At 43.0% G+C, this 19,557-nt stretch overlaps 1 protein-coding gene across 1 annotated transcript; it reads left to right on the forward strand.

The window, feature by feature from the left end:
- The first annotated feature begins 18 nt into the window (after positions 1-18).
- fus (FUS RNA binding protein) lies at positions 19-19,385 on the forward strand. The gene is made up of 15 exons (XM_085455098.1): positions 19-84; positions 1,851-1,875; positions 2,073-2,236; positions 2,315-2,504; positions 3,485-3,708; positions 3,788-3,986; positions 8,222-8,256; positions 12,449-12,484; positions 13,038-13,147; positions 13,482-13,611; positions 13,866-13,964; positions 14,180-14,318; positions 14,518-14,615; positions 17,878-18,022; positions 18,690-19,385. Exons 1-15 carry the CDS (start codon positions 72-74, stop codon positions 18,727-18,729), a joined length of 1,647 nt encoding a protein of 548 aa, XP_085311224.1. The 5' UTR covers positions 19-71; the 3' UTR covers positions 18,730-19,385.
- The last annotated feature ends 172 nt before the right edge of the window (positions 19,386-19,557 follow it).

The following is a 19,557-nucleotide window of genomic DNA, read 5'->3' on the forward strand; positions in this document are numbered from 1 at the left end:
CTTCGGTTTAATCATCCAACGACGCGTTGTTTGACCGAGAGAAAGGCCGAAGCGGCGCTGTCTCCGTGTAAATGGCGTCTAACGGTAAGAGAAACGGGCAAATCTGTCTGGGGTCTGGGCGTCGGAGCCGGTTAGCTAAAGATAGCATCACCTTCACCTGCCGGTGAACAGAGGACAGCTAGCGGCTAGCTGCAGTTTAAATGGCTCTCTGGGGGCGTGGCGTCCATCCTTTATTATCACATTTAATTCATGCAGGCCTTACGCCACCGTTTGTCCGGCTGCACGACCGCCCCGCCGCCTAGCTTCGGTTAACTCTGAGTAACCGAAGCTGCTGCGGTCCGATTAGTTCGCCGTTAGCCCGGTTTTGCTGCTGACCCAGTTTCTGGTGGCTCACTGCGGTCTCGAGCAGAGTAACCGCCCCCCTGTGCCGATCGCGCTGCTTTAACCCCTGTCCTCGGTTTATTAGAAGGACATCAGAGCGGAGACCGAGCAAACCCAGCTCACCTACACCGGGCGGGTTCAACTCAACCCCAAATAATGAAAGACATTTCATTATTAATTTTTTGGCATCTGTGGGCTGGATTATTAATACTGTCAGGTAAAGAGCCTGCAACAACACAGAAACAGTCACATGGCCCCCTGTGAGGAAAAGTCCTGTTAACAGGAAGAACCCTGCGTTAGTACCAGGATCAGGGAGGAGCAGCCATCTGCCTGATGGGGGTGAGGGGAGGGAGCAGCAGGCTGGGTGTTTGAACTGGAGGGTAACCGACAGGGAGGGCTTTGCTATTCCAGAAAAACACGAAACAATAAATAAACAGGCCGTAAATATTTCCAAACATATAAGCACAGGACACTCAAAGTTTATAGTTATAAAAGGGCGACTGTGTTTGATTGGATCAGTGAACTCACAACACACACACTAGGGCACAATATCCTGTCACATTTCCATTTGTGTTGCCATTTTCATGCAGTGTCATGCTTTAAAGCTCGCTGCACACACCGATGAGACACAGAGATACTTCTGACCTGCACAGGAAGCTCTAGACTGATGTGAACTGCATCATTAAACTGAGCTGCACTGCAGCAGCTTATCAGCAATATGGGTGTTTTTCATTATCATGTGATTTAGTGTAACTTATAGCTGAAGTGTGTCATTAGGATTCAGCAGCACAGTGACTTGATTGGGAGGATCAGGACCCCCGAGGCTTGTCCATAACACCGAGCTGGGGGTAAGAGAGCAGAGACAACAAATGATAAGATGCAGAGTGGTGTGAGCGAAGAAGAAATGCTCAGTGCATCATGGGAAGCCTGTCGGTTCGGGATCACCCGATCCAGCCCTAACTATGTCACTAAACAAAAGTTTTAAGCATAATCTTAAAAGTACTGAGTGTGTCTCTCTCCCACATCCAGACTGATCTGACAAATTTGAATTCAGTGGATTTGGTGTCTGGTTTTTAATGTATTCATAAATAGTTTCACAGTGTTGCAGTCTGAAACACTTTAAATCGTCTGTTTTTGTTAATTATGTTCGGTTTGGATAGATCTCCCGGACATGGATTGAATCTAGTCCCAGACTAAAAGAGAATCAGTTTTAGTCCATGTCATGAAAACTGAGCCTAAGTATTACCAGTTTCCATTTCTGGATGATAAAAAGCAGTGACGTGGCCTTCTTAAAAAGTGTTTTTACAGATAGAATATAGTTTATTCATTTAATAATTACCATTAAAATGTGTCTTATATAGTTACTGTTGAGTTTGTGAGGTTATAGATTATGTCTGACGCTGTTTGGATGTTTTATTGCTATCATCAAAACTGACTTTAATATTAACCCTCTCTGCTTTTTCCCACAGATTATTCCCAAACATCTAGCCAGGGGTAAGTTATGTAAATCATGTCTTTATTCATTCATGAAGCTTTCAGTCATTAATACTCATTCAGAGTAAATACATTTAGGTTTTGAATTTGGGTTAAAACAAGAAAAGTAAGTCCTTGCATTTAACCGTGGAAATGATTTTGTTTTGTAAGTCAATGAAAACAATTTGAAACGGTGTATTCTTGGTTGGTGTGTGCAGCTATCCATCCTATGGTGGAGGTGGCGGTGCTAGCCAGGGCTACGGTCCGTCGTCTGGCCCGGGTTACGGCCAGCAGGGCTACGGAGGCTACAACCAGAGCTCTGACAGCAGCTCCAGCTCCTACAGTCAGGGAGGCTATAGCGGCTACGGCCATCCTCAGTCAGGTAGAGGAAGCCCCAACGTCCGCCCAAATCCACAGTCACCGTTTTCCAGTCAACTGTGAATCAGTTTCCTTTTCCCAGGTGGATACGGGTCTCCATCCTCCAACCAGGGTGGTGGTGGTGGTGGTGGGTATGGTCACTCAAGTCAGTCCTACAGCTCCGGTGGCTATAACAGCAGCAACCAGCCGTCCAGCATGAGCTACAGCCAGCAGTCGTCATTCTCCGGGTACAGCCAGCAGCAGCAGCAGCCTCCTCCTCCATCCTCTGCGAGGTATGCTCACGTTCACCTCGCCTTTAATTCACTGATTTCTGCCCCATCTGCACAGCGGTAGTGTTTAGGAGCAACCACAAACCTCACTGACTTTACCTGCGGTGTGAGAGAGGAGGATGCTGGGATAGCAGGAGATGGAGGCAGGTGAACTTTAGCGAACCTTGATAGAAGCAGTCAAAAAAAGAATAATTTAAAGGCCGCATTCGTCTTTAGTTTTAAATAATTTTGGAGTGCAGTTAGTTTTTGTTGTTTGATGGTGGTCAGAACACTCCTGTAATAAAAATCAAATGTTCATACTGGTCCCCAGTATAAAGTACAACATAAGCCGAGCTCAGTCTCAGTAATTCAGTGCTTATCTCTATGATACTAATCCTAATAAAGCAGGTGCTCTGTTTTTCATTATATTATAGGTCAGCCTAGAGGCCGAACTAGTTTAAATCGAATAGAACTTTAAAAAGGCGCCGTTACTGCAGTTTCATGTGAGTACAGCAGGGGGCGCTCCAGTTATAGGAGCAAACTTCCTCTGTGGCGACCTCAGCTCTCTGCTGATCGCCAGGTATGTGTCCTTTGAAGCCAGCGTGGACTTGCAGACGGTGACCCTTTTAGCTAATTTCATCACACAAAGCCTCTTTTTAATTAGTTCAGGTGTGTCGACGTGCACGTGTCCGCTGCCACCTGAACTTCTCTTTACCCCTCTGTTACTGCGGAGGCCAAACATGCTTTCATTTGCATTGTGTTCATTTTGAGGACATTCAGACATGTTCAAGTTCAGTAAATGTTTGTTCATTTACAGTCAAATCATTTTTGGCCCTTAGCGGTAAAAGGCTGATGAGCCGCCAAGTGAATGATTGAGATTACAGCATTGAACAAAATAATCAGGATTAAGGTTTTCACCATAATTGAGCAGCTGCAGTTTGAGTCTCTCGTATGTGAGCTGCCATGTTGCTTTGTAGTCTTTAACACTTCCTGTTTTCTAACAGCTATGAAGGCAACTCGCCAGCTCCCGCCTACCAGCCACCGAGCAGCGGAGCGAGCGGAGGCAGTTACGGCAGCAGTGGAGGGCAGCCTGGTGGTAACTACGGGGGCAGCGGAAGCCACCCACAACCGTCTCAGCACGGAGGAGGTCACTACAACCAGCCGCCGAGCTACAACACCCCTCCTCCGCCGAGCTACAGCCAGCAGAGCCAGTACGGGCAGAGTGGAGGTGAGGGGTTGTGTAGCTGTTGATTACTGATTGAAAGCACATCAGTGTTTGGTCTGCTGAGGTTGGAACTTTCTCTCAGGATATGGAGGCGATAGCCCGCCGATAAGTGGAGGAGGAGGCGGAGGATACGGTGGTCCTGATGGAGGTTATGGAGGTCAGGAAGGCCGTGGGGGCAGGGGCCGCGGTGGAGGCGGATTTGGAGGCCGCGGTGGTGGCGGATACGATCGAGGTTTTGACCGAGGCGGCCGAGGTGGTCCAAGAGGAAGAGGAGGCATGGGGTAGGTGTCATCAATCATTGACTTATGAGTCACAGAAGCTCAGGGCTGTGCTACATCTTAATGTCTCCACCCATCTGGTTTTACATGGAGCCGCACTACTTCCTTCTTTTCCTGTAAAAAAAAAAAAAGAAGTAGTGATTCATATTTACACCTCTGACCTCACCTGCTTGTAAGAGTATGTAATCCTCAGTGCTGCAAGAGATCCCGTGGAGCGCCTCTCCACCCAGCCCAAAAACGCTGAAGACCACATTGCTAAAGGTCCAGTGAGTCGACATGTGGTTGAAAAGTGAAAGAGCCAAAGCTGTGAATCATCTTTGCAGACTCCTCACACGATAAAACAGATTCAAACCCAGACCCTGCTGCTCTGAGGCCACTGGACCACCTTACCACCAAATCAAAAAGAAACGTGAAATGGCCACAAAAAAGCAGTGTGTTCTGAAACATTACAGTACTCACAAGAACAGGTGAATGAAACTCATCTTTGAAAACAGAAGGTGGAGGCAGCGAGGAGAAAGTGTGACCTTAAACAGGCTTATTTCATCTGCCTGCAGGTGTGTTTTTTACACATTAAGAGCACAAAGGTAAAAGTTTTAAAAGCCAACATCTGTGCTGTGATATCAGCTCGTCCTATAAAAGAGAGGACGTCCACTCAGCTGGGTTTTCTTGGTTCATGGTGGTTTGCGTTGTGGTCCGGTTGACCCTGTGCAGACCCGCCTGACAGTGTGATGAGGTTAAAAACAAATAAAAAAAATCTGGTCAAGAATGGATCAGTAAGCCAAAAATGAGAGGTTCACAGCCAGAACACAAAAACAACACTGCAGCCAAACTCGGTTTCTTTTATTTTGAAAATCTGCGCTTACTCAGCGCTACTTTGTGGCAACATGGGTTGAAAGTACTGTTTCCTGTTCTGCTTAGTCAGTGCAAACACAACAGAATGATCGGTGCTCTCTGATCAGAGAGGATGAAGTAAATCTCACATACTGCCAATGTATGGATTATTTGTTCATTATTGAAGTATTGATGTTATTTCTATGGAGCTATAATGTCTGACAGGGTTCATTCAGTGTTTTGTGCCATTAAGCACAACAGGTGGCACGCCTGTCTATTCCAAAACAAATTCATAAATAATAAAGATACAGCTTGAGACAATAAATAAGGAAGCTATTATCAGCTGCCTCTTCAATAAGATCCTCGTCACGTGGCTGAACTTCGTCTCGTCTCCAGCTCTGATGCCTCAGTGAGCTCGGCGTCGTGGCAGAATCTGGTTAGTGTGGACCTCCGTTTAAAAAAAACAAAACAAAACAAGAACTGCCACCAGCTGCAGTCCAAGAGGGTGGAGTCAGGCGGAGGTGGAGTCAAATGTACTCCAAGCTTGTTCAAGTCTGTCCAGCTCGAACTCCAGAGTGATGGTGACACACAGTAGTGATGTGGCCATCGAACTATCGACTGTGAAAACGCGAGCATGGCCCGCTATGTTTACAGTGCCAGCACTTTCAAAATAAAAGCAAAGGAATTGTCTATGAATGCTGATGAGGCTGTAGTGTTACATGGATGTGTTAGGGTTATTTTTAGGGTTAGGATAACCCTAAAGTATGGGACACACTGAAGATGCTGGGATGTGATTCAGATTTGTCATTTTCAATAGAATGATTGTTTTAATACCACTGACTCGATTCATCTATTCCAACCTTGGAAAAGAAAAGATGCAAATGTAAAAACGAAGGCTCCGCTATGATACAAATCAGAAACCACAACCACAAAAATTCCAAACAGCTCAGGAAAAACTGAATTCAATATCATTCATTCATCACACATTACTGTGAATTGTTGTTGGTTATTCTCTCAGCTCTGATCCAGCACTGGGAAAACTACGTGTTAGTAAAAGTTACAGGTGCACTAGCAGGATGCTGTAATAAGGCTAATGCACAAAAGAGAAGTGCACGGCCACGGGTAATTGGTGTTATTACCCAGAGGTCTGAATACTTGCAGAGGCCTCAGTGGTTTTGGGTGAAGCTGGATTAAAACAGCAGAAATGGATAATGGGTTGGAGCAAAGCTTCGTAAAGCCAATGAATTAAATGTACAGAACAAAGAACATCAGCACTGATTGCTTGAAGCTGTGAAGCATAAACCGGTAAGTTGATGTTTTTGTTCTTCTTACGAGGTTACGTAGTCTCTCGTTTTCTTCTTTGTGACCTCATGATGTTAGAGCTGGACTCAGATAAACTAGTTTCCCATTCCATTATGTATTTTCTCATCCATCGTGTACTTCCTGTACATCTCCTTCCACACTGGGTCATCTTGATATTCGCCACAGTGAGAACTAATCAGCTGATAAATCCAAGTTTACAAATGACTTTGGGGTATTATCAGTTTTACGATGGATGAACACGTCAAAGAAAGATAATGGTATGTGTGTTGTGCCACATCTGGAGTTCAAAAATGCCATTCAGCTATAAATAGTAAAGTATACAGTTGCTTCAGAAAGTATTCAGACCCTTTGCACTCTTTTTGTTTTAAAATACATTTTTTATCTGTAATTAATACTTTGTCCATCGATCTATTTTCTGCTACTTACTTGGTCCAAGTCATTGACCGGGCAACCAAAGATGCCGTACGGCGAGTTTTTCATCTTTGCTTGTGTCTGAAATGTTTCTATAGAATAAAGTGTGACCTTCACTCTGCCTACAAACTAACACACCTCAGTATATCACCATCACCTGCCTTTTTCACCTGTTACCACCACCTTCCCCACCAGCCCTTGCAGGTTTACTGTACCATACTCTGCTTTAATCACTCTTTGAATCTTCTCCTAGGCTTTTACCTTCTCTCCAGGCTGGCTTTCTACTCTTAAGCCATCATTTGGAAAATCACATTATGGGGAAGTCAGATTTAATAGTCTTCTAATAACACAGGATATATTACTTAAATACTAATCAGTCATTTTGGAGAAAAGTCTCAAACACTTGGGAATTGCTGCAATTTGTGTAAAGACAGGGTGTCTACGGGTCCTTAAAAAAGACTTGAAACTCTAAAAACCGCTGAAGAAGAATAACATTTTCTTGAATTCAGTTAAGTGGGTCTCAAACATTTTAAAATCATGTCACTGAGACAGTTTCCAAGACACAAAGCTGCTATTTTGGCCTCCTCTGCATAATTAGGTAACAACAATGTGACCGCATCAATTTTTAGAAGCCGACGCTGTACCTGCGAGAGCAAATGATGTGTAATCTACCTGGTGAATAGCAGCTAATGGTTTGGTCTGCTGGAAAGATATCAGCTGAAGAGAAAACGGGTGGGGTTGGGTTTGCTACACACTTTTCCACTGGCGTGTTCTTACCAGCTTAATTTTATAGAAAGGTATAAATATCAAAGTGCTTTCACCCGCTGGGTGAAAAAATTGTGCCTCATTCAGTTCGGTTTTATTTATATAATGCAGTTTAGAATGAAAAGCATGTCATGGATAATTTTACCCTTTTAAAAGTATAATTTTTAGCTTTACTTTGTGTAAAAAGCATTGCAGACAGTAACTGTTTTATCTCAGGATAAAAATACATAAGTACTTTAAGTTAAAGCCCAGTGAGACCCAGCCTCAGGCCTGAGCACGGTAGAGAGGCCCTGCTGTCCAACCTGCTCAATGATCGAAAAGGAAAGAAGGTCAAACACACGTGAATAGGAATAAAAATACTTTTGGCTGTTAAAGCCTGTGGCTGAAAATGCTGATAGAGCAGTCTGCGCCGTGTTGTTCAGACTCGGGAATAAAAACAAATGAAAATTTGACCTGATGTCAGTGTGTTTTCACCTTTGTGTTACTCAAAGTGAAATCTTTAAGGTCTGAAGGTTCTAAATTGAAGTCGTTCATACCTGTAGACACCCTGTGTTGAGTGAATAAAGGTTTTCCGAGACCTTTAAAGAAACAAACAAACAGCACCCACCAAGGGATCAGAGCTCTGATGTTTGGGTTTGTTAATTCTCTTATGATGAAATAAATGGAACTTGAAAGTTTTTACACCTTCTGAGTCAGAAATGCAAATTTCAGCTAACAGGGTTTGTACACTGGCCTCTTGTCCATGGGTTACATCAACATGCAGTAAGGGTACATTTGGACAATGCCAGCGAGGAGGGGTGGGTTTAGCAAAGACGCTGTGAGAGTGAAGGTTAACCTCAGCCCATTGAGAGAAATCGCTGTCAGCTCCAGCCTTCAATGCGTGTCGTTTTTCTCTTCCTCTTCATCAGAATGGGCGATCGTGGAGGATTCAATAAGTTTGGTGGTAAGTGACAAAAAACTTCAACACTTGAGTGAAAAGGTGTGTCAAAGCTAAAAGGGAGTAAGCTCAAACTCTGGTACTTCAAGTGTGGCTTGGGGGATAAAACTTGATTCTGTCTGAAAAGCTGAAGAAAAAACAGCTATTTAACAGTGAAGGTCAGGCGAATGTTAAGACTTTTGATGTATACTGTCTCTAGCATGACTGTACAGATAATAACACCCATCGTGTTTTGTGTGTTTGACTTGAAATGTCCATCGGAGGGAGTTAAAACTGCATCATTAGCCCTTCCACTGCTCCTCTGGCACTCGGTGTTTGAATTTGAAGTGTGGATGGTGACAAACTCAGTGACTGAAGTGAGATAAGTGTTGCTTACCTTATCGTGTTGTGCAAACGTGACAAATCGTGTTAAATAGATGAAATGACCCTAAATGGTTTTTAAGGCTTGGCTTGAAAACCTGTTGACAGATGTTTTGATTCTGTTGTACTTTCCACCAAAGACGGTTGAAAGGTAAAAACTGGTTGGGTTGCACACACTGGGAATTTTTTTCACATGACACTGACTCTGGAACTCACGGTGATGAAAACTGAAAATTCTTGGTTCAGTTGCAAATCCATTTGGAACAATAGAACAAGAGGCATGAATGCTTAGTCATACCCTCAGATCTGGGTTGATCGTATAGAAAGGCGGGCATGCTTTAGCTTTGTTAAAGTAATTACAGTAAGAAAGCCCCTATCTAAATTCTTACCACTGCATCCGAGAATATGCTCATTCAGGCTGAAGAGGGTTTTGCTTTTGTTCTTTTGTGACCATAAAGAGATTAAGTAGTAATGGCGGTAACTTGATGCATTCCACTGTAGTTCTACTACATGTCTGTGTAGACTCTGTCAGTGCGCCCCAGGGCAGCTGTGGCTACAATGTAGCTGCCATCACCAGTGTGTGAATGTGTGCGTGAATGGGTGGATGACTGGATATGTAAAGCGCTTTGGGGTCCTTAGGGACTAGTAAAGCGCTATATAAATACAGGCCATTTACCATTCTCAGTCATCCAGTCATGGTAGTTTTGAGAGCTCGAAAAGAAGGTGACTGGACTTCGTTGGGTTTGCAAAGACGTTTCACCTCCCATCCAGGAGGTGAAACTCCCTTCAGTTCTAGAAACAAGAGGTGGAGAGTCCCAGGTATTTAACCCACAGTGGGGTAGATTTTGAGAATGTTGAGAATGTCAAATTTGAGAATTTGACAAGATGAACATTGGTTTGAAAGAGGCCATCTATGCCTACTCTGAACGACGGCTCATGTGACACCTGCAACGGTCAGCAGTGGGAACTGAAGAAGCCTTTTGGATGAGAGGTGAACGTCTTCACAAACCCAAAGAAGTCCAGTCATCATCTTTTTTTCAAGCCCTTCAAACTGTTTGGACAATATTTCTTGAAGGAAATGTTTTCAGTTGTTTACAATCCTGCTAATAAGAAGCACAAACTGATACGGATCGGAGAGTTTATATAAATGTGGGCTTTTTATTTAAATTACCAAATTATTTTAATTAAAATTTACAGGTAGCACGCCCAACAAGGTTCTAGCAATAAATGGTGTTTACCCCGCATGGCCACTGTGTCTGTATTGGTGTCATTCACCACCCAAAGATTACCACTCCAAGGCCATTTTGAAGCAGCACAACAGCTGCGGAAAAAGCAAACGTATGCTGATTGAAAGGTGTTTTCATTAGAGACATTGTAAGAGCAAAACAGGGTTCAAAGAATGCCTTGCAAAAATCTCTGGGTAACTGCAAAGATGCTGGACGTTCTGCCCATCAATTATCTGCTTTAAATCAGCTGAACCTGAAAGTATGAAAAGTTTTCACATTTCTAGTCATTCTTTACTGGTTTTACTGGTGATTCTGTGATTCGGGGACTATTACAAAAACATTGCAGGAGGAGGCTCAAATAATCCTGAACAGAAATCTGTGGGAGCCTTCTGCATGGTCAGATATGGCGGTGGGCCACCCCTCCCACCATAGAGCCAATCAGAGTGCTGACTGTATCACTGGACTGGACTGAGCCAATCAAGAAGCTTTTCAAACACCAATCTGTGATCAGACTCATAACATCTTTTGAATAATTCAGTTGGTGAGAGTATTTTTTTGGAAAAGTTAGAGCTCTTATTTATTCAGATAGAAACTTCATAATAAACTTGCTTCTAGGATGAGTTTTGTTTGTTTGTTTTAAATCCTGACCTTTAGATTGATGTTACGGCACTTCTTTTTTTTTGGATTGTTTCAGTAGGGCTTGGCCTTGTTTGCCCAAACTACTTGGAGATGTTGACTGGGATTCCTGCAAATGGCGAGACCCTGTTGTAGAAGGGCTGTAGTAATCTAATACATACTTACTTAACTCGAACTTTCTTTAAAGATTGTTGAGTAGTTTATTGTAGGGTTTAATCTCCCAGGCTCTGATTCTGCACCGTCCTCAGTGTGGATGGGATCGAACACCATTGTCTGCCCGCCTTTCTGCAGAAAACTTTGGAATCAGTTTGGAACAATAGAACAAGAGGTACGGATGCTTAGTCACATCCTCAGATGTGGGTTGATCATATAGAAAGGTGGGCGTGCTTTAGTATAATTAAAATAATCACTGGTTATGTGTTTAGTGTAGGAAAGTCCATATCAAAATTCTCACCACTGCATCTGAGAATAGATGCTCATATTCAGGCTTCTGGTTTTGGTCCGTTCTGATTCTTCCAGTTTACTCATTGCTGGGGTGGGATGTCTTTAAGATCCACAACATCACAAACATCACAAACACCAACGAGGGCGTATGCTTTCTAATGAAAAATCTTCAGTTTAGCTGCAATGTAAAGTTTTTTATTGTGCTTATGTGGAAGAGATGTAATAGAAAAAAACGTTTGTATTTGAATTATTTAAAGAAATAAAAGGTCATGAAGTCATTGACCCCTGTTAGGGTTGGGCATTAACTTAAGGTTTTCCATCCAGCCAATAAAAGTTCAGCTATCTGCGACTACTGATATAATTGTGGAGAGGGTGGTGTCTAGTTTCCTGATTATTTCCTCATAAGATTCTCAGGGAGCCAATGCCAGATGCTCCACCCTAACCGATAGTTGTTTAATGTCAAAGATAGTTGAAAATGAGCTCAGTGAAAAATAAACTGGAAACTGAAATCTTGATTTTTAGCTTGGGACACTGATGCCTGCTCATGTTAGTTACGGATCAGATTTTATTTTCTATTTTGGTTTTTTTATTTTGGTTTCCTCAGTGAGTTGTGCCCAAAGACTGGTTCTCCTTGTTTGCACAGCCACAAACTAGAACAATATATTAAAAAAAGCCCCCAAACTAGTCTTTTAATGTCAGATGGACACGAGCAGATCTGCTCCTGCAGGCGGTTTGCCTTTGGCGTCCGATAACCAGTCCCGTGTTTGTTTAAAGAGGGAGCATTGAGCCCAAGTTCCTTTCAGAAAAGTGACGGGACCTGATGCACTGAAGCGCTTCGTAAGGTGTTTGAGGTAATGTCTGAAAACCTGCACAGGTGAAGATGGTTTTCTGAGCGGGTTCAATTGTCAGAATGGCAAACATGGCGTTCGTGTTCCCAGGACGTATGTTTGAGCAGTTTGCAAGAATCCTTTGTTGAGCTGTGGGAAAACTGAAGTATCCAATGGGATCAATTAATGACATGTAGGGCTGTTCCATAGAAATTAAAACAATTGTGTTTCAGTGTGTTTGACTGGTTCAATGATTCTGTAATGTTGGTGTTAAAGAAAACGCTTCAACATGACTGCAGCAATTCTTAAAAAACCCAACATGTAAACAAACCACCTTTAAGGCTCTTTCCAAAGAGTCTGCTTGTTCTCGTTGGAGAAAAAAAGGACCAAAGCCAATGCACAGAAATAGCTACAAGGCAGTATCTCAATAAAGTGGACGGTTGTGTTTTTTACACTTGTTCCTGGGACTTGGAGCCACTCGCTGACCTCAGTGGAGCGTGATAACGATGACGGTGAAGCGAATGAGCCGAGACATGAAAAACGTTCAGACAGATAAACCTAAAGAGAGTTTGATAGTAGTGCTGGATATACCTGTGGGGATGAGGTGTGCATGAAATGAATTAACTATTAGTTAGACCATTGTTTGTGTGTGATGGAACAGCTGACCTTTTCCACACCTAACATCTGTTTGTTTTTGTCCTTAAGGACCAAGAGAACCAGGACACGGAGGATCCGGCTTCAGTAAGTGTTTCCTGTTTTCTTTGTTCAGCTACCAGCAAAAGCCAGTTTCAGTCGTTGGTGTGATGTCAGTCTGAGAGATGAACTAAAGCCAATAAATTCAGAAGAAACGACTACAAATATTTCCTCCTATGCCAAGAATTTACCAAGACATGGTTCTCTTGGCTTTATAATTGGCAGACATTTTTCACTTTGTTTTAGTTTTCTTCCGATAATAAAGCCTACATTTACTGAGCACTTTTAGAGACACTTCTAGAGAATTAAGCCTTTTGGTAGTTCCTTTAGCACAGAGGTCTCTATCCCCTGTCCTCGAGAGCTGCAGTCCTGCAGCTTTTAGATGCGTCCTTGTTCCGAAACCCCTGAATCAAATGAAAGGCTTGTTGCCAGGCCTTTGCCAAATTTGATGGTATGCTGCAGAGCTAATTCAACAATTTTATTCGCCTGTGTTGGAGTAGGCATGCATGTAAAAGCTCCAGGACAGTAGCTCTCAAGGACACCCCTGCTTTACGCCATTGTTACTGCTTGAATTACATCACTTTATATGATTTTCTAACAGTGCAGGACCAGGATAACTCTGATAACAACACCATCTTTGTGCAAGGCCTGGGAGACGACTACACTGTTGAATCAGTGGCGGACTTTTTTAAGCAGATTGGGATCATTAAGGTAACATATTGATTTGTGTTTGGTCAGTAATCAATAAAGCATTTATTTGGATGTGTCATGTATAGATGACTGGTTAAAATGGTAAAGAAGCGCCGGCTTGATGTTAAAGTTTAACAAAAACTGGAATGAAGCCATTTTCTTTCTTGGTTCCCCGATCGCTCGTCATAAAATCTTATGTTACACTTCAGAAAAAGAAGAAGAATTTCATCATTTGGAATCTAAATGAATTTCTATCCTTTAGTCTGATTTCCATGGTAACACACAGCACCTGAACTGTTGTGCTGTTCACAGTTCTGGTCCATGGACTTTCATCCCTTTCCTTCTGTCCTCTTAGGTAAACAAGAAGACAGGCCTGCCCATGATCAACCTGTACACGGATAGAGAGACGGGGAAGCTGAAGGGGGAGGCCACGGTCTCCTTCGATGACCCCCCCTCAGCTAAAGCTGCCATCGAGTGGTTTGATGGTGAGTTATTACCTCTGAGCTTTGGCTTCCCCACTGTTTGAGTTTCTGTTGGTGGTTTAAGTGGTTTTATAAGGTTTGTATCTGGAAACTAGGCTTTGATGGAACTGACTGCTAAAGTATAAGACAAATAAGGATTATGTTGAACTGTAACTCATGCAAAGCTACTGTTGGAAAGTCCAAGAATATGGAGCTAGAAAGGATTATTGATTTCATACCTCATATCTGATCCTTTGATATTCATCGCTTTACTCCAGGTAAAGACTTCAATGGAAACCCAATCAAGGTGTCCTTTGCCACACGCAGAGCTGACTTTGGAGGCCGAGGAGGCATGAGGGGAGGTAGAGGGCGAGGAGGCGAGTCACTTTCTTTTTACTTTTAGTTTTATAAAGTGAAAAATTATAACCTTGTAAACAGCAGTCGGACCACACGGTGCACTTCACAGGTGAACTTTGAGTCGTAACAAAAATGCTCGTTTACTGTTTGCAGTGAATTAAAAAGCTTCAGCCTCGCACTGAACCATCAGTCACGTGTCCCGCTGACAGATGCTGTGGCGTTTTCTTCCGTGCAGGTCCGATGGGCCGTGGAGGGTTCGGAGGCGGTCGAGGGGGAGGTTTCCCAGGAGGCAACGGTGGCAATGGAGGGGGAGGAGGTGGTGCCAGTGGTGGAGGAGGGCAGCAGCGAGCCGGAGATTGGAAGTGTTCAAACCCGTGAGTTTTGATGACTCCTCTATGACAATAAATTAGAATTAAAAACACAACAAAAACATCTTGTACAATGATTGCTTAAAATATGATGCCAGATGTTTTAGTTTTGCTCAGTCTTACCTTTATTTAATGTAGTAATCTTTCTACGGATCTGTTATCAACATATAACAGTTCTTCTAAAGTCTTCCTTTCTTCTCTTCAGTAACTGTGGGAACTTGAACTTCTCCTGGCGTAATGAGTGTAACCAGTGCAAAGCTCCGAAAGCTGAAGATGCTGGTGGGATGCCCCCCATGGAGCGAGGTTAGATACACCTGGATAAATATTAGATAAATAAATAGGTGAACATTTGTTGACTCACAGAGTTTACTCAGACACTTAAAAAAGGCTTTATGCGTTTAACCGGGCACGCTCTGTTTTGCGTAACTATTTCTAAATCACTGCAGAACTGGGACCATGTAAGCTAGCACAATAATTTGTTTTGCATATGAAACCGGAGGAGTTGCGCTTACATCTTATGCCATCAGCTTGTCCTCAGTCACGGTTTCCTTCCACATAAAGCTTTGCAAAACTGCATAAAAAGCGCTTGCAGCAACAAAAACATAATATTCCAGAAACACGCTTTGCCGATCCCATCAGCTGTTCGTAACACTTCCTACGTTGGAATAGACGTCAGCGCGAACTTTTGCATGTCCGCCATTACCTGCCCGAAACCGGAAGTGACGTCATTTTCATGGAAATTTTAGTTTTTTACCCTCGGGGCCTTATAAGCCTGTACTGGTGTTTTTAAAAGTCATGTTTGACTTTTCTGAATAGTTTCTGGGATGCTTAGAACTCAAATTGCACTGCTGAACATTTATTTTGATGCAGATGCTGTTTTTTTTGCAAATTTGCAGTATAATATTTATTTTTGTTTTTCCTGCAGTATATAAAAATTAGTGTATCTCAAAAATAAAACTATGAAGACACTCAAAATAAATTTCCTGTTGTTAGAAACTATTTTGTGCAACTTTTTTGCATTTACAGTTTTGAGGGATAAACCTCTTAAATTTCTCTAAGTAGAAATATTTGTAAAAAAAACAAAAACCATTTCCAATTTTTGTAGTTTATTGCACATTTTTGCAATTTATGTAATTACTATGCACTTAATGCAGACATATTATCAAAATTTGGGCTGTAACAGTTGTATTGATGTATAGCAACTTGAAATGCTCCCACAAATGGCTCCACAGCATGTAAAAATATAATATAAGCTCTGGCGGACTTGGTTCTATGGTAGGTCTTAAAGGGTTAAGGTCAAAACATGCATTAAATAAATAAAAACACATGTAGTTATTATTAAAGTGTGTAGTTGTTCCTGTTTCTGCTTCACCCACGCTGTCACGAACACCAAACAGCGGAAGCAGAATTTTCCAAGTGAGCTGACCTGACTTCCTGTCACAGATCACAGTTTTGAAATAACTTTCATGATACCCTAAAAGTTCACTTCAGTTAAATTCCATTCACTGTTATTTATATGAATCACGGTTCTCTCAAGGCGCTTTATTGTTTGAGGTCGACCGTACAATAATACAAAGAAACCGAGAAAACGCCAACAATCATATGACCGCCTATGAACAAGCGCTTTGGCGACAGTGGGAAGGAGAAACTCCCTTTTAACAGGAAGAAACCTCAAGAGAGAACCAGGCTCAGGGAGGGGCGGCCGGTTGTGGTGAGGGGAGGAAGACAGTACAGAAGAAGAGAATTAGCAGCCACACGTGGAGGTAACTTTACTTCCTGCCGACCAAACGCTGTTCGATCAGCTGGTTTTTAAGTGAGGCGCTGTTTGGGTATCACTGTCTCCTGTAATATCACAGTTTCAGTTCGTGCCTCAGTTGTTTTACACTCAGAGGATGAACAACAGAAATCATGCGATCACATCGATCGGATCACGAACAAAAAGAGCACGTGCAGACTTTTATTATGGAGTGAGAAAGCTGAACATGTTGTTATCGTTCGTGTTGTTCAGTCGTTCTGAGTGTTTGTTTTCAGTCTGACTGAAACAGAAGCTGAGTGTACCCTCCGACCCCGACGTTCGCCCGGCCGGCTGCTTTGTTGTTCTGGAGTTCGTCCTAAAGCCTTTGTCTCGGCTGCTTTCAGGATGTACTCTGTGTACACTTCTACTGCTTGTGTGTTTAGCTGTGGGAGCTTTCTGTGGTTTAGCACAGCTGTAGTTTACCTGATCAAAGAGAAGAGCACGCAGACATGTGTCCGCTCATTTTTATTTTTTATGTATTCTGCAGTTAGATATGTGATAGGTGGGCGGGCTGTAGATTAAATCATGTTTTATTTCATGTCATTGTCTGATGATATAAAATCTACTGAGATCTGCTCTCTGAGCTCTACTGATGGCTGAAATGAGCGATGACGAGTGAACGCGCGTTAGCATCAGTATTTATCTCACGCAGGTCATGTTCGTGAGATAATCTTGAACTATTTCATAAATGTGGCTGAAGAACACATGCTTGCAGTGGAGCGTAGCTGCTTATCGCTGTTTCTGGATTACCGGATTACAAAAGCAAAAAGAATGAGGATTCAGGTGACGTAAACTCCTCCCTGAGATAACTGATCTCCACACGAGGCGGCTGCAGGACAAAAATGTCTTCTATTTCCAGTAGTTGTTACATTTGGAAGTAGTGTGTTTGTGACTTGAAAACAAGTTTACATTTGGTAATTTTTAAAGTTTTCTCGTCGTGATTTTAATGATAAGCGCATCCTGGCAGACTCTGGCGACCACGTTTCTACATCTGCATCAGGATGGTCGACTTGTACTGTGCGATCGCGTAGTTCTGATGACTTTGTAACACGCAGACACACAGTTATGTGCTCAAACACACACACAGCAAGAATCAGAATACTTTATTAATCCTTACAGAAATTATGTAAAAATTCTGAGTAAGGAGAAAATAGCAGGAGCAACTGAAACAACCTGCAGCTGCCGTTTGTCACATGCAAATGTATTCTATGATGCACGAATGATTAAAGAAAACCCAACCTTTTTAAAAAAAGAGTTTTTAGCAGTCGTTTAAAACCAGCTGCAGATTCAGCAGAGGAAGCTGTTCCAAAGTTTAGGAGCTTCTTGATTCAACAAAGAACGAGGAACCGTTAAAACTCTGATCGTAGCATCTGAGCAGCCTGGACACGCTCTGACCTTCTGAGTTGTAAATGTAATTAATGATATTTGAAAAAAGGGGAATTTCATCATTCATAGTTTATCTAAGATGGAGAAGAAGAACAGGGTGACCTGTGAATGTTTAAGACATCTCAGGAGGATAAACTTGTAGCTGTGAGGTTAATATTTCAGCATATTTTACTTTGCTGTAGGTTTACATTAGAGTAAAAGATTGCAGATATTGAATGAATGATTGCATTAAATCATAACAGACACAGTGCGGTTTATGAAGGAATCCTTCTGCTCTGTGGTGGTTTACTCTGGTTTCCTGTAATCACTTATATGTGTACAGCAGAGAAACATTTCAGTTTGGTGAGTCATGCATTCCCGCTCACCTCATTTGTTTCCTGGCAGGAGGTTACGGAGGAGGCGGAGACCGCAGAGGGGGGTTTGATCGGGGCGGCTTCAGGGGCCGCGGCGGCGACCGCGGCAGCGGAGGCTTCAGAGGAGGCCGAGGAGGCGAGCGGGGAGGATTTGGCCCCGGCAAGATGGATGTGAGGTGAGCAACAAGATGCACGGCAGCTCTGTGAGGCGGCGTGCCCGCGTGTACGTCAAGTGTTTTATGGTTATTCATTTGGAAATCGATGAGTAATCATGACAGTTAACCCCTGGCCTTACAGATGTTTCCAGTGTCGGTGGAGTCAACGACACTTGCACACACGACAGACAGCAGGAGAACTGCTTTAAATGATTATAGACACACACACGTGGGAAAACAGATGTCATCAATCATAAACTCGAATTTTACTCACAGCAGATGTTCAAACTGAAAATGAACCATTTAAATAAAATCTGAGCTCCTGTTTCCCAGTCTGCAGGTTCCCCTCTTCTTTTCATGGAGCTCATGCCGCTCTGAAACCAGCACTGACGGAGCCTTCCCAGACGTGCCAGCACTTTTAGCCTGATTTGGAGTGTTTTGACTGTAAATACACGAGAAACAGGTTTCACGGGTTAAGATTTGGTCCCACTGATCAGATTTTTTAAATTCATTTCATTTAAAAATCTGTTTTGTTGATTTTGAAATCATTTATTTATTTCTTAGTCTGAGTATTGACTTGTTGAAGTCCAAGCTCAGCAGTGCCTCTGTGGTTTGTGTTGACTTGGAGAAACTCGACCGCTGGCTGGAAACTGCACTGATGTTTTATGTCTTTGTGTTTGGTTTCCAGGGGCGACCGCAGGCAGGAGCGGCGGGGCCGTCCCTATTAGCCCATCCCGGCCGCTCGCATGACGACCTACGTGTGCACAGGTGTCCGTGCAGCCCGCCCCTCTCACCTTTTATATCACTCCTTATTCAACACGTGACTCTCCCTGTGTTAGTGTTAGCTGTCGTGATTCATCCACACTGTCTGCTCAGCGGGGCGTCGTTTACCAAAACAAGCTTCAACATTTTAATTGATCAGATTTTATATCTGCCCGACTCTCCGGGATCATCACCGCTCTGTTCAGCTTCACGCTTTCACTCTGTCAGAGTAGCTTTGCATGATTCCCAGCTCAAAATATTTATGTCTGAGACGTGAATAAAGATCATCAGCTGGCGTCACTATCTGTCCAGATTTTCAGAGAAACGTGTGCTCAAAGTGAGCACCGTTACCGGTGTTTTGATCCCTGCTGATGAACGCGGCACCTCCTCCTGATGTTCGGCAGGGTCAGTGAGCGACGTACGACGGCTCAGACCGTTTGGGATCAAGAGGCACAGATGCCACACCTGCCCGCTGATGCCAGCTCATTCTGATCATGGCCAGTGTGCGATGTAAACGAAGCCCCGGCTCTACAGCTGTGTTCAAGAACTTTTTACTATTTATTATTGGTGTTTTTGTATCGTGCTCGTGCTGCTTTTCCAAATGAAAGTGTTGGCCAAGTAACTCGTTCTTCTGTGGTTCTTTTTCACTGTGATGCTTTGAGAAAACTGGATCACTAAACGCTCCAGGCTGATAGTTTCAGAGGCTTCGAACAAATGAAGCAATTCCAGTTCTTAGAAATGTTGGATCAGTGTCAAACATTTCTTTATCCACCTCAAAGATTCCCGGTACTGTC

The sequence above is a fragment of the Copadichromis virginalis genome, linkage group LG4 (assembly GCF_057382275.1).
Source record: "Copadichromis virginalis isolate Kocher_CV1m ecotype Utaka linkage group LG4, C_Virginalis_male_GT1.1, whole genome shotgun sequence".
In the NCBI taxonomy this organism is placed as follows: domain Eukaryota; kingdom Metazoa; phylum Chordata; class Actinopteri; order Cichliformes; family Cichlidae; genus Copadichromis; species Copadichromis virginalis.

Excerpts from the sequence above, each read along its gene's own strand:
- fus (XM_085455098.1), top strand. Across the intron at positions 12,485-13,037 it reads ACACGGAGGATCCGGCTTCA|TGCAGGACCAGGATAACTCT; the intron begins GTAAGTGTTTCC and ends ATTTTCTAACAG. Across the intron at positions 14,616-17,877 it reads GATGCCCCCCATGGAGCGAG|GAGGTTACGGAGGAGGCGGA; the intron begins GTTAGATACACC and ends GTTTCCTGGCAG.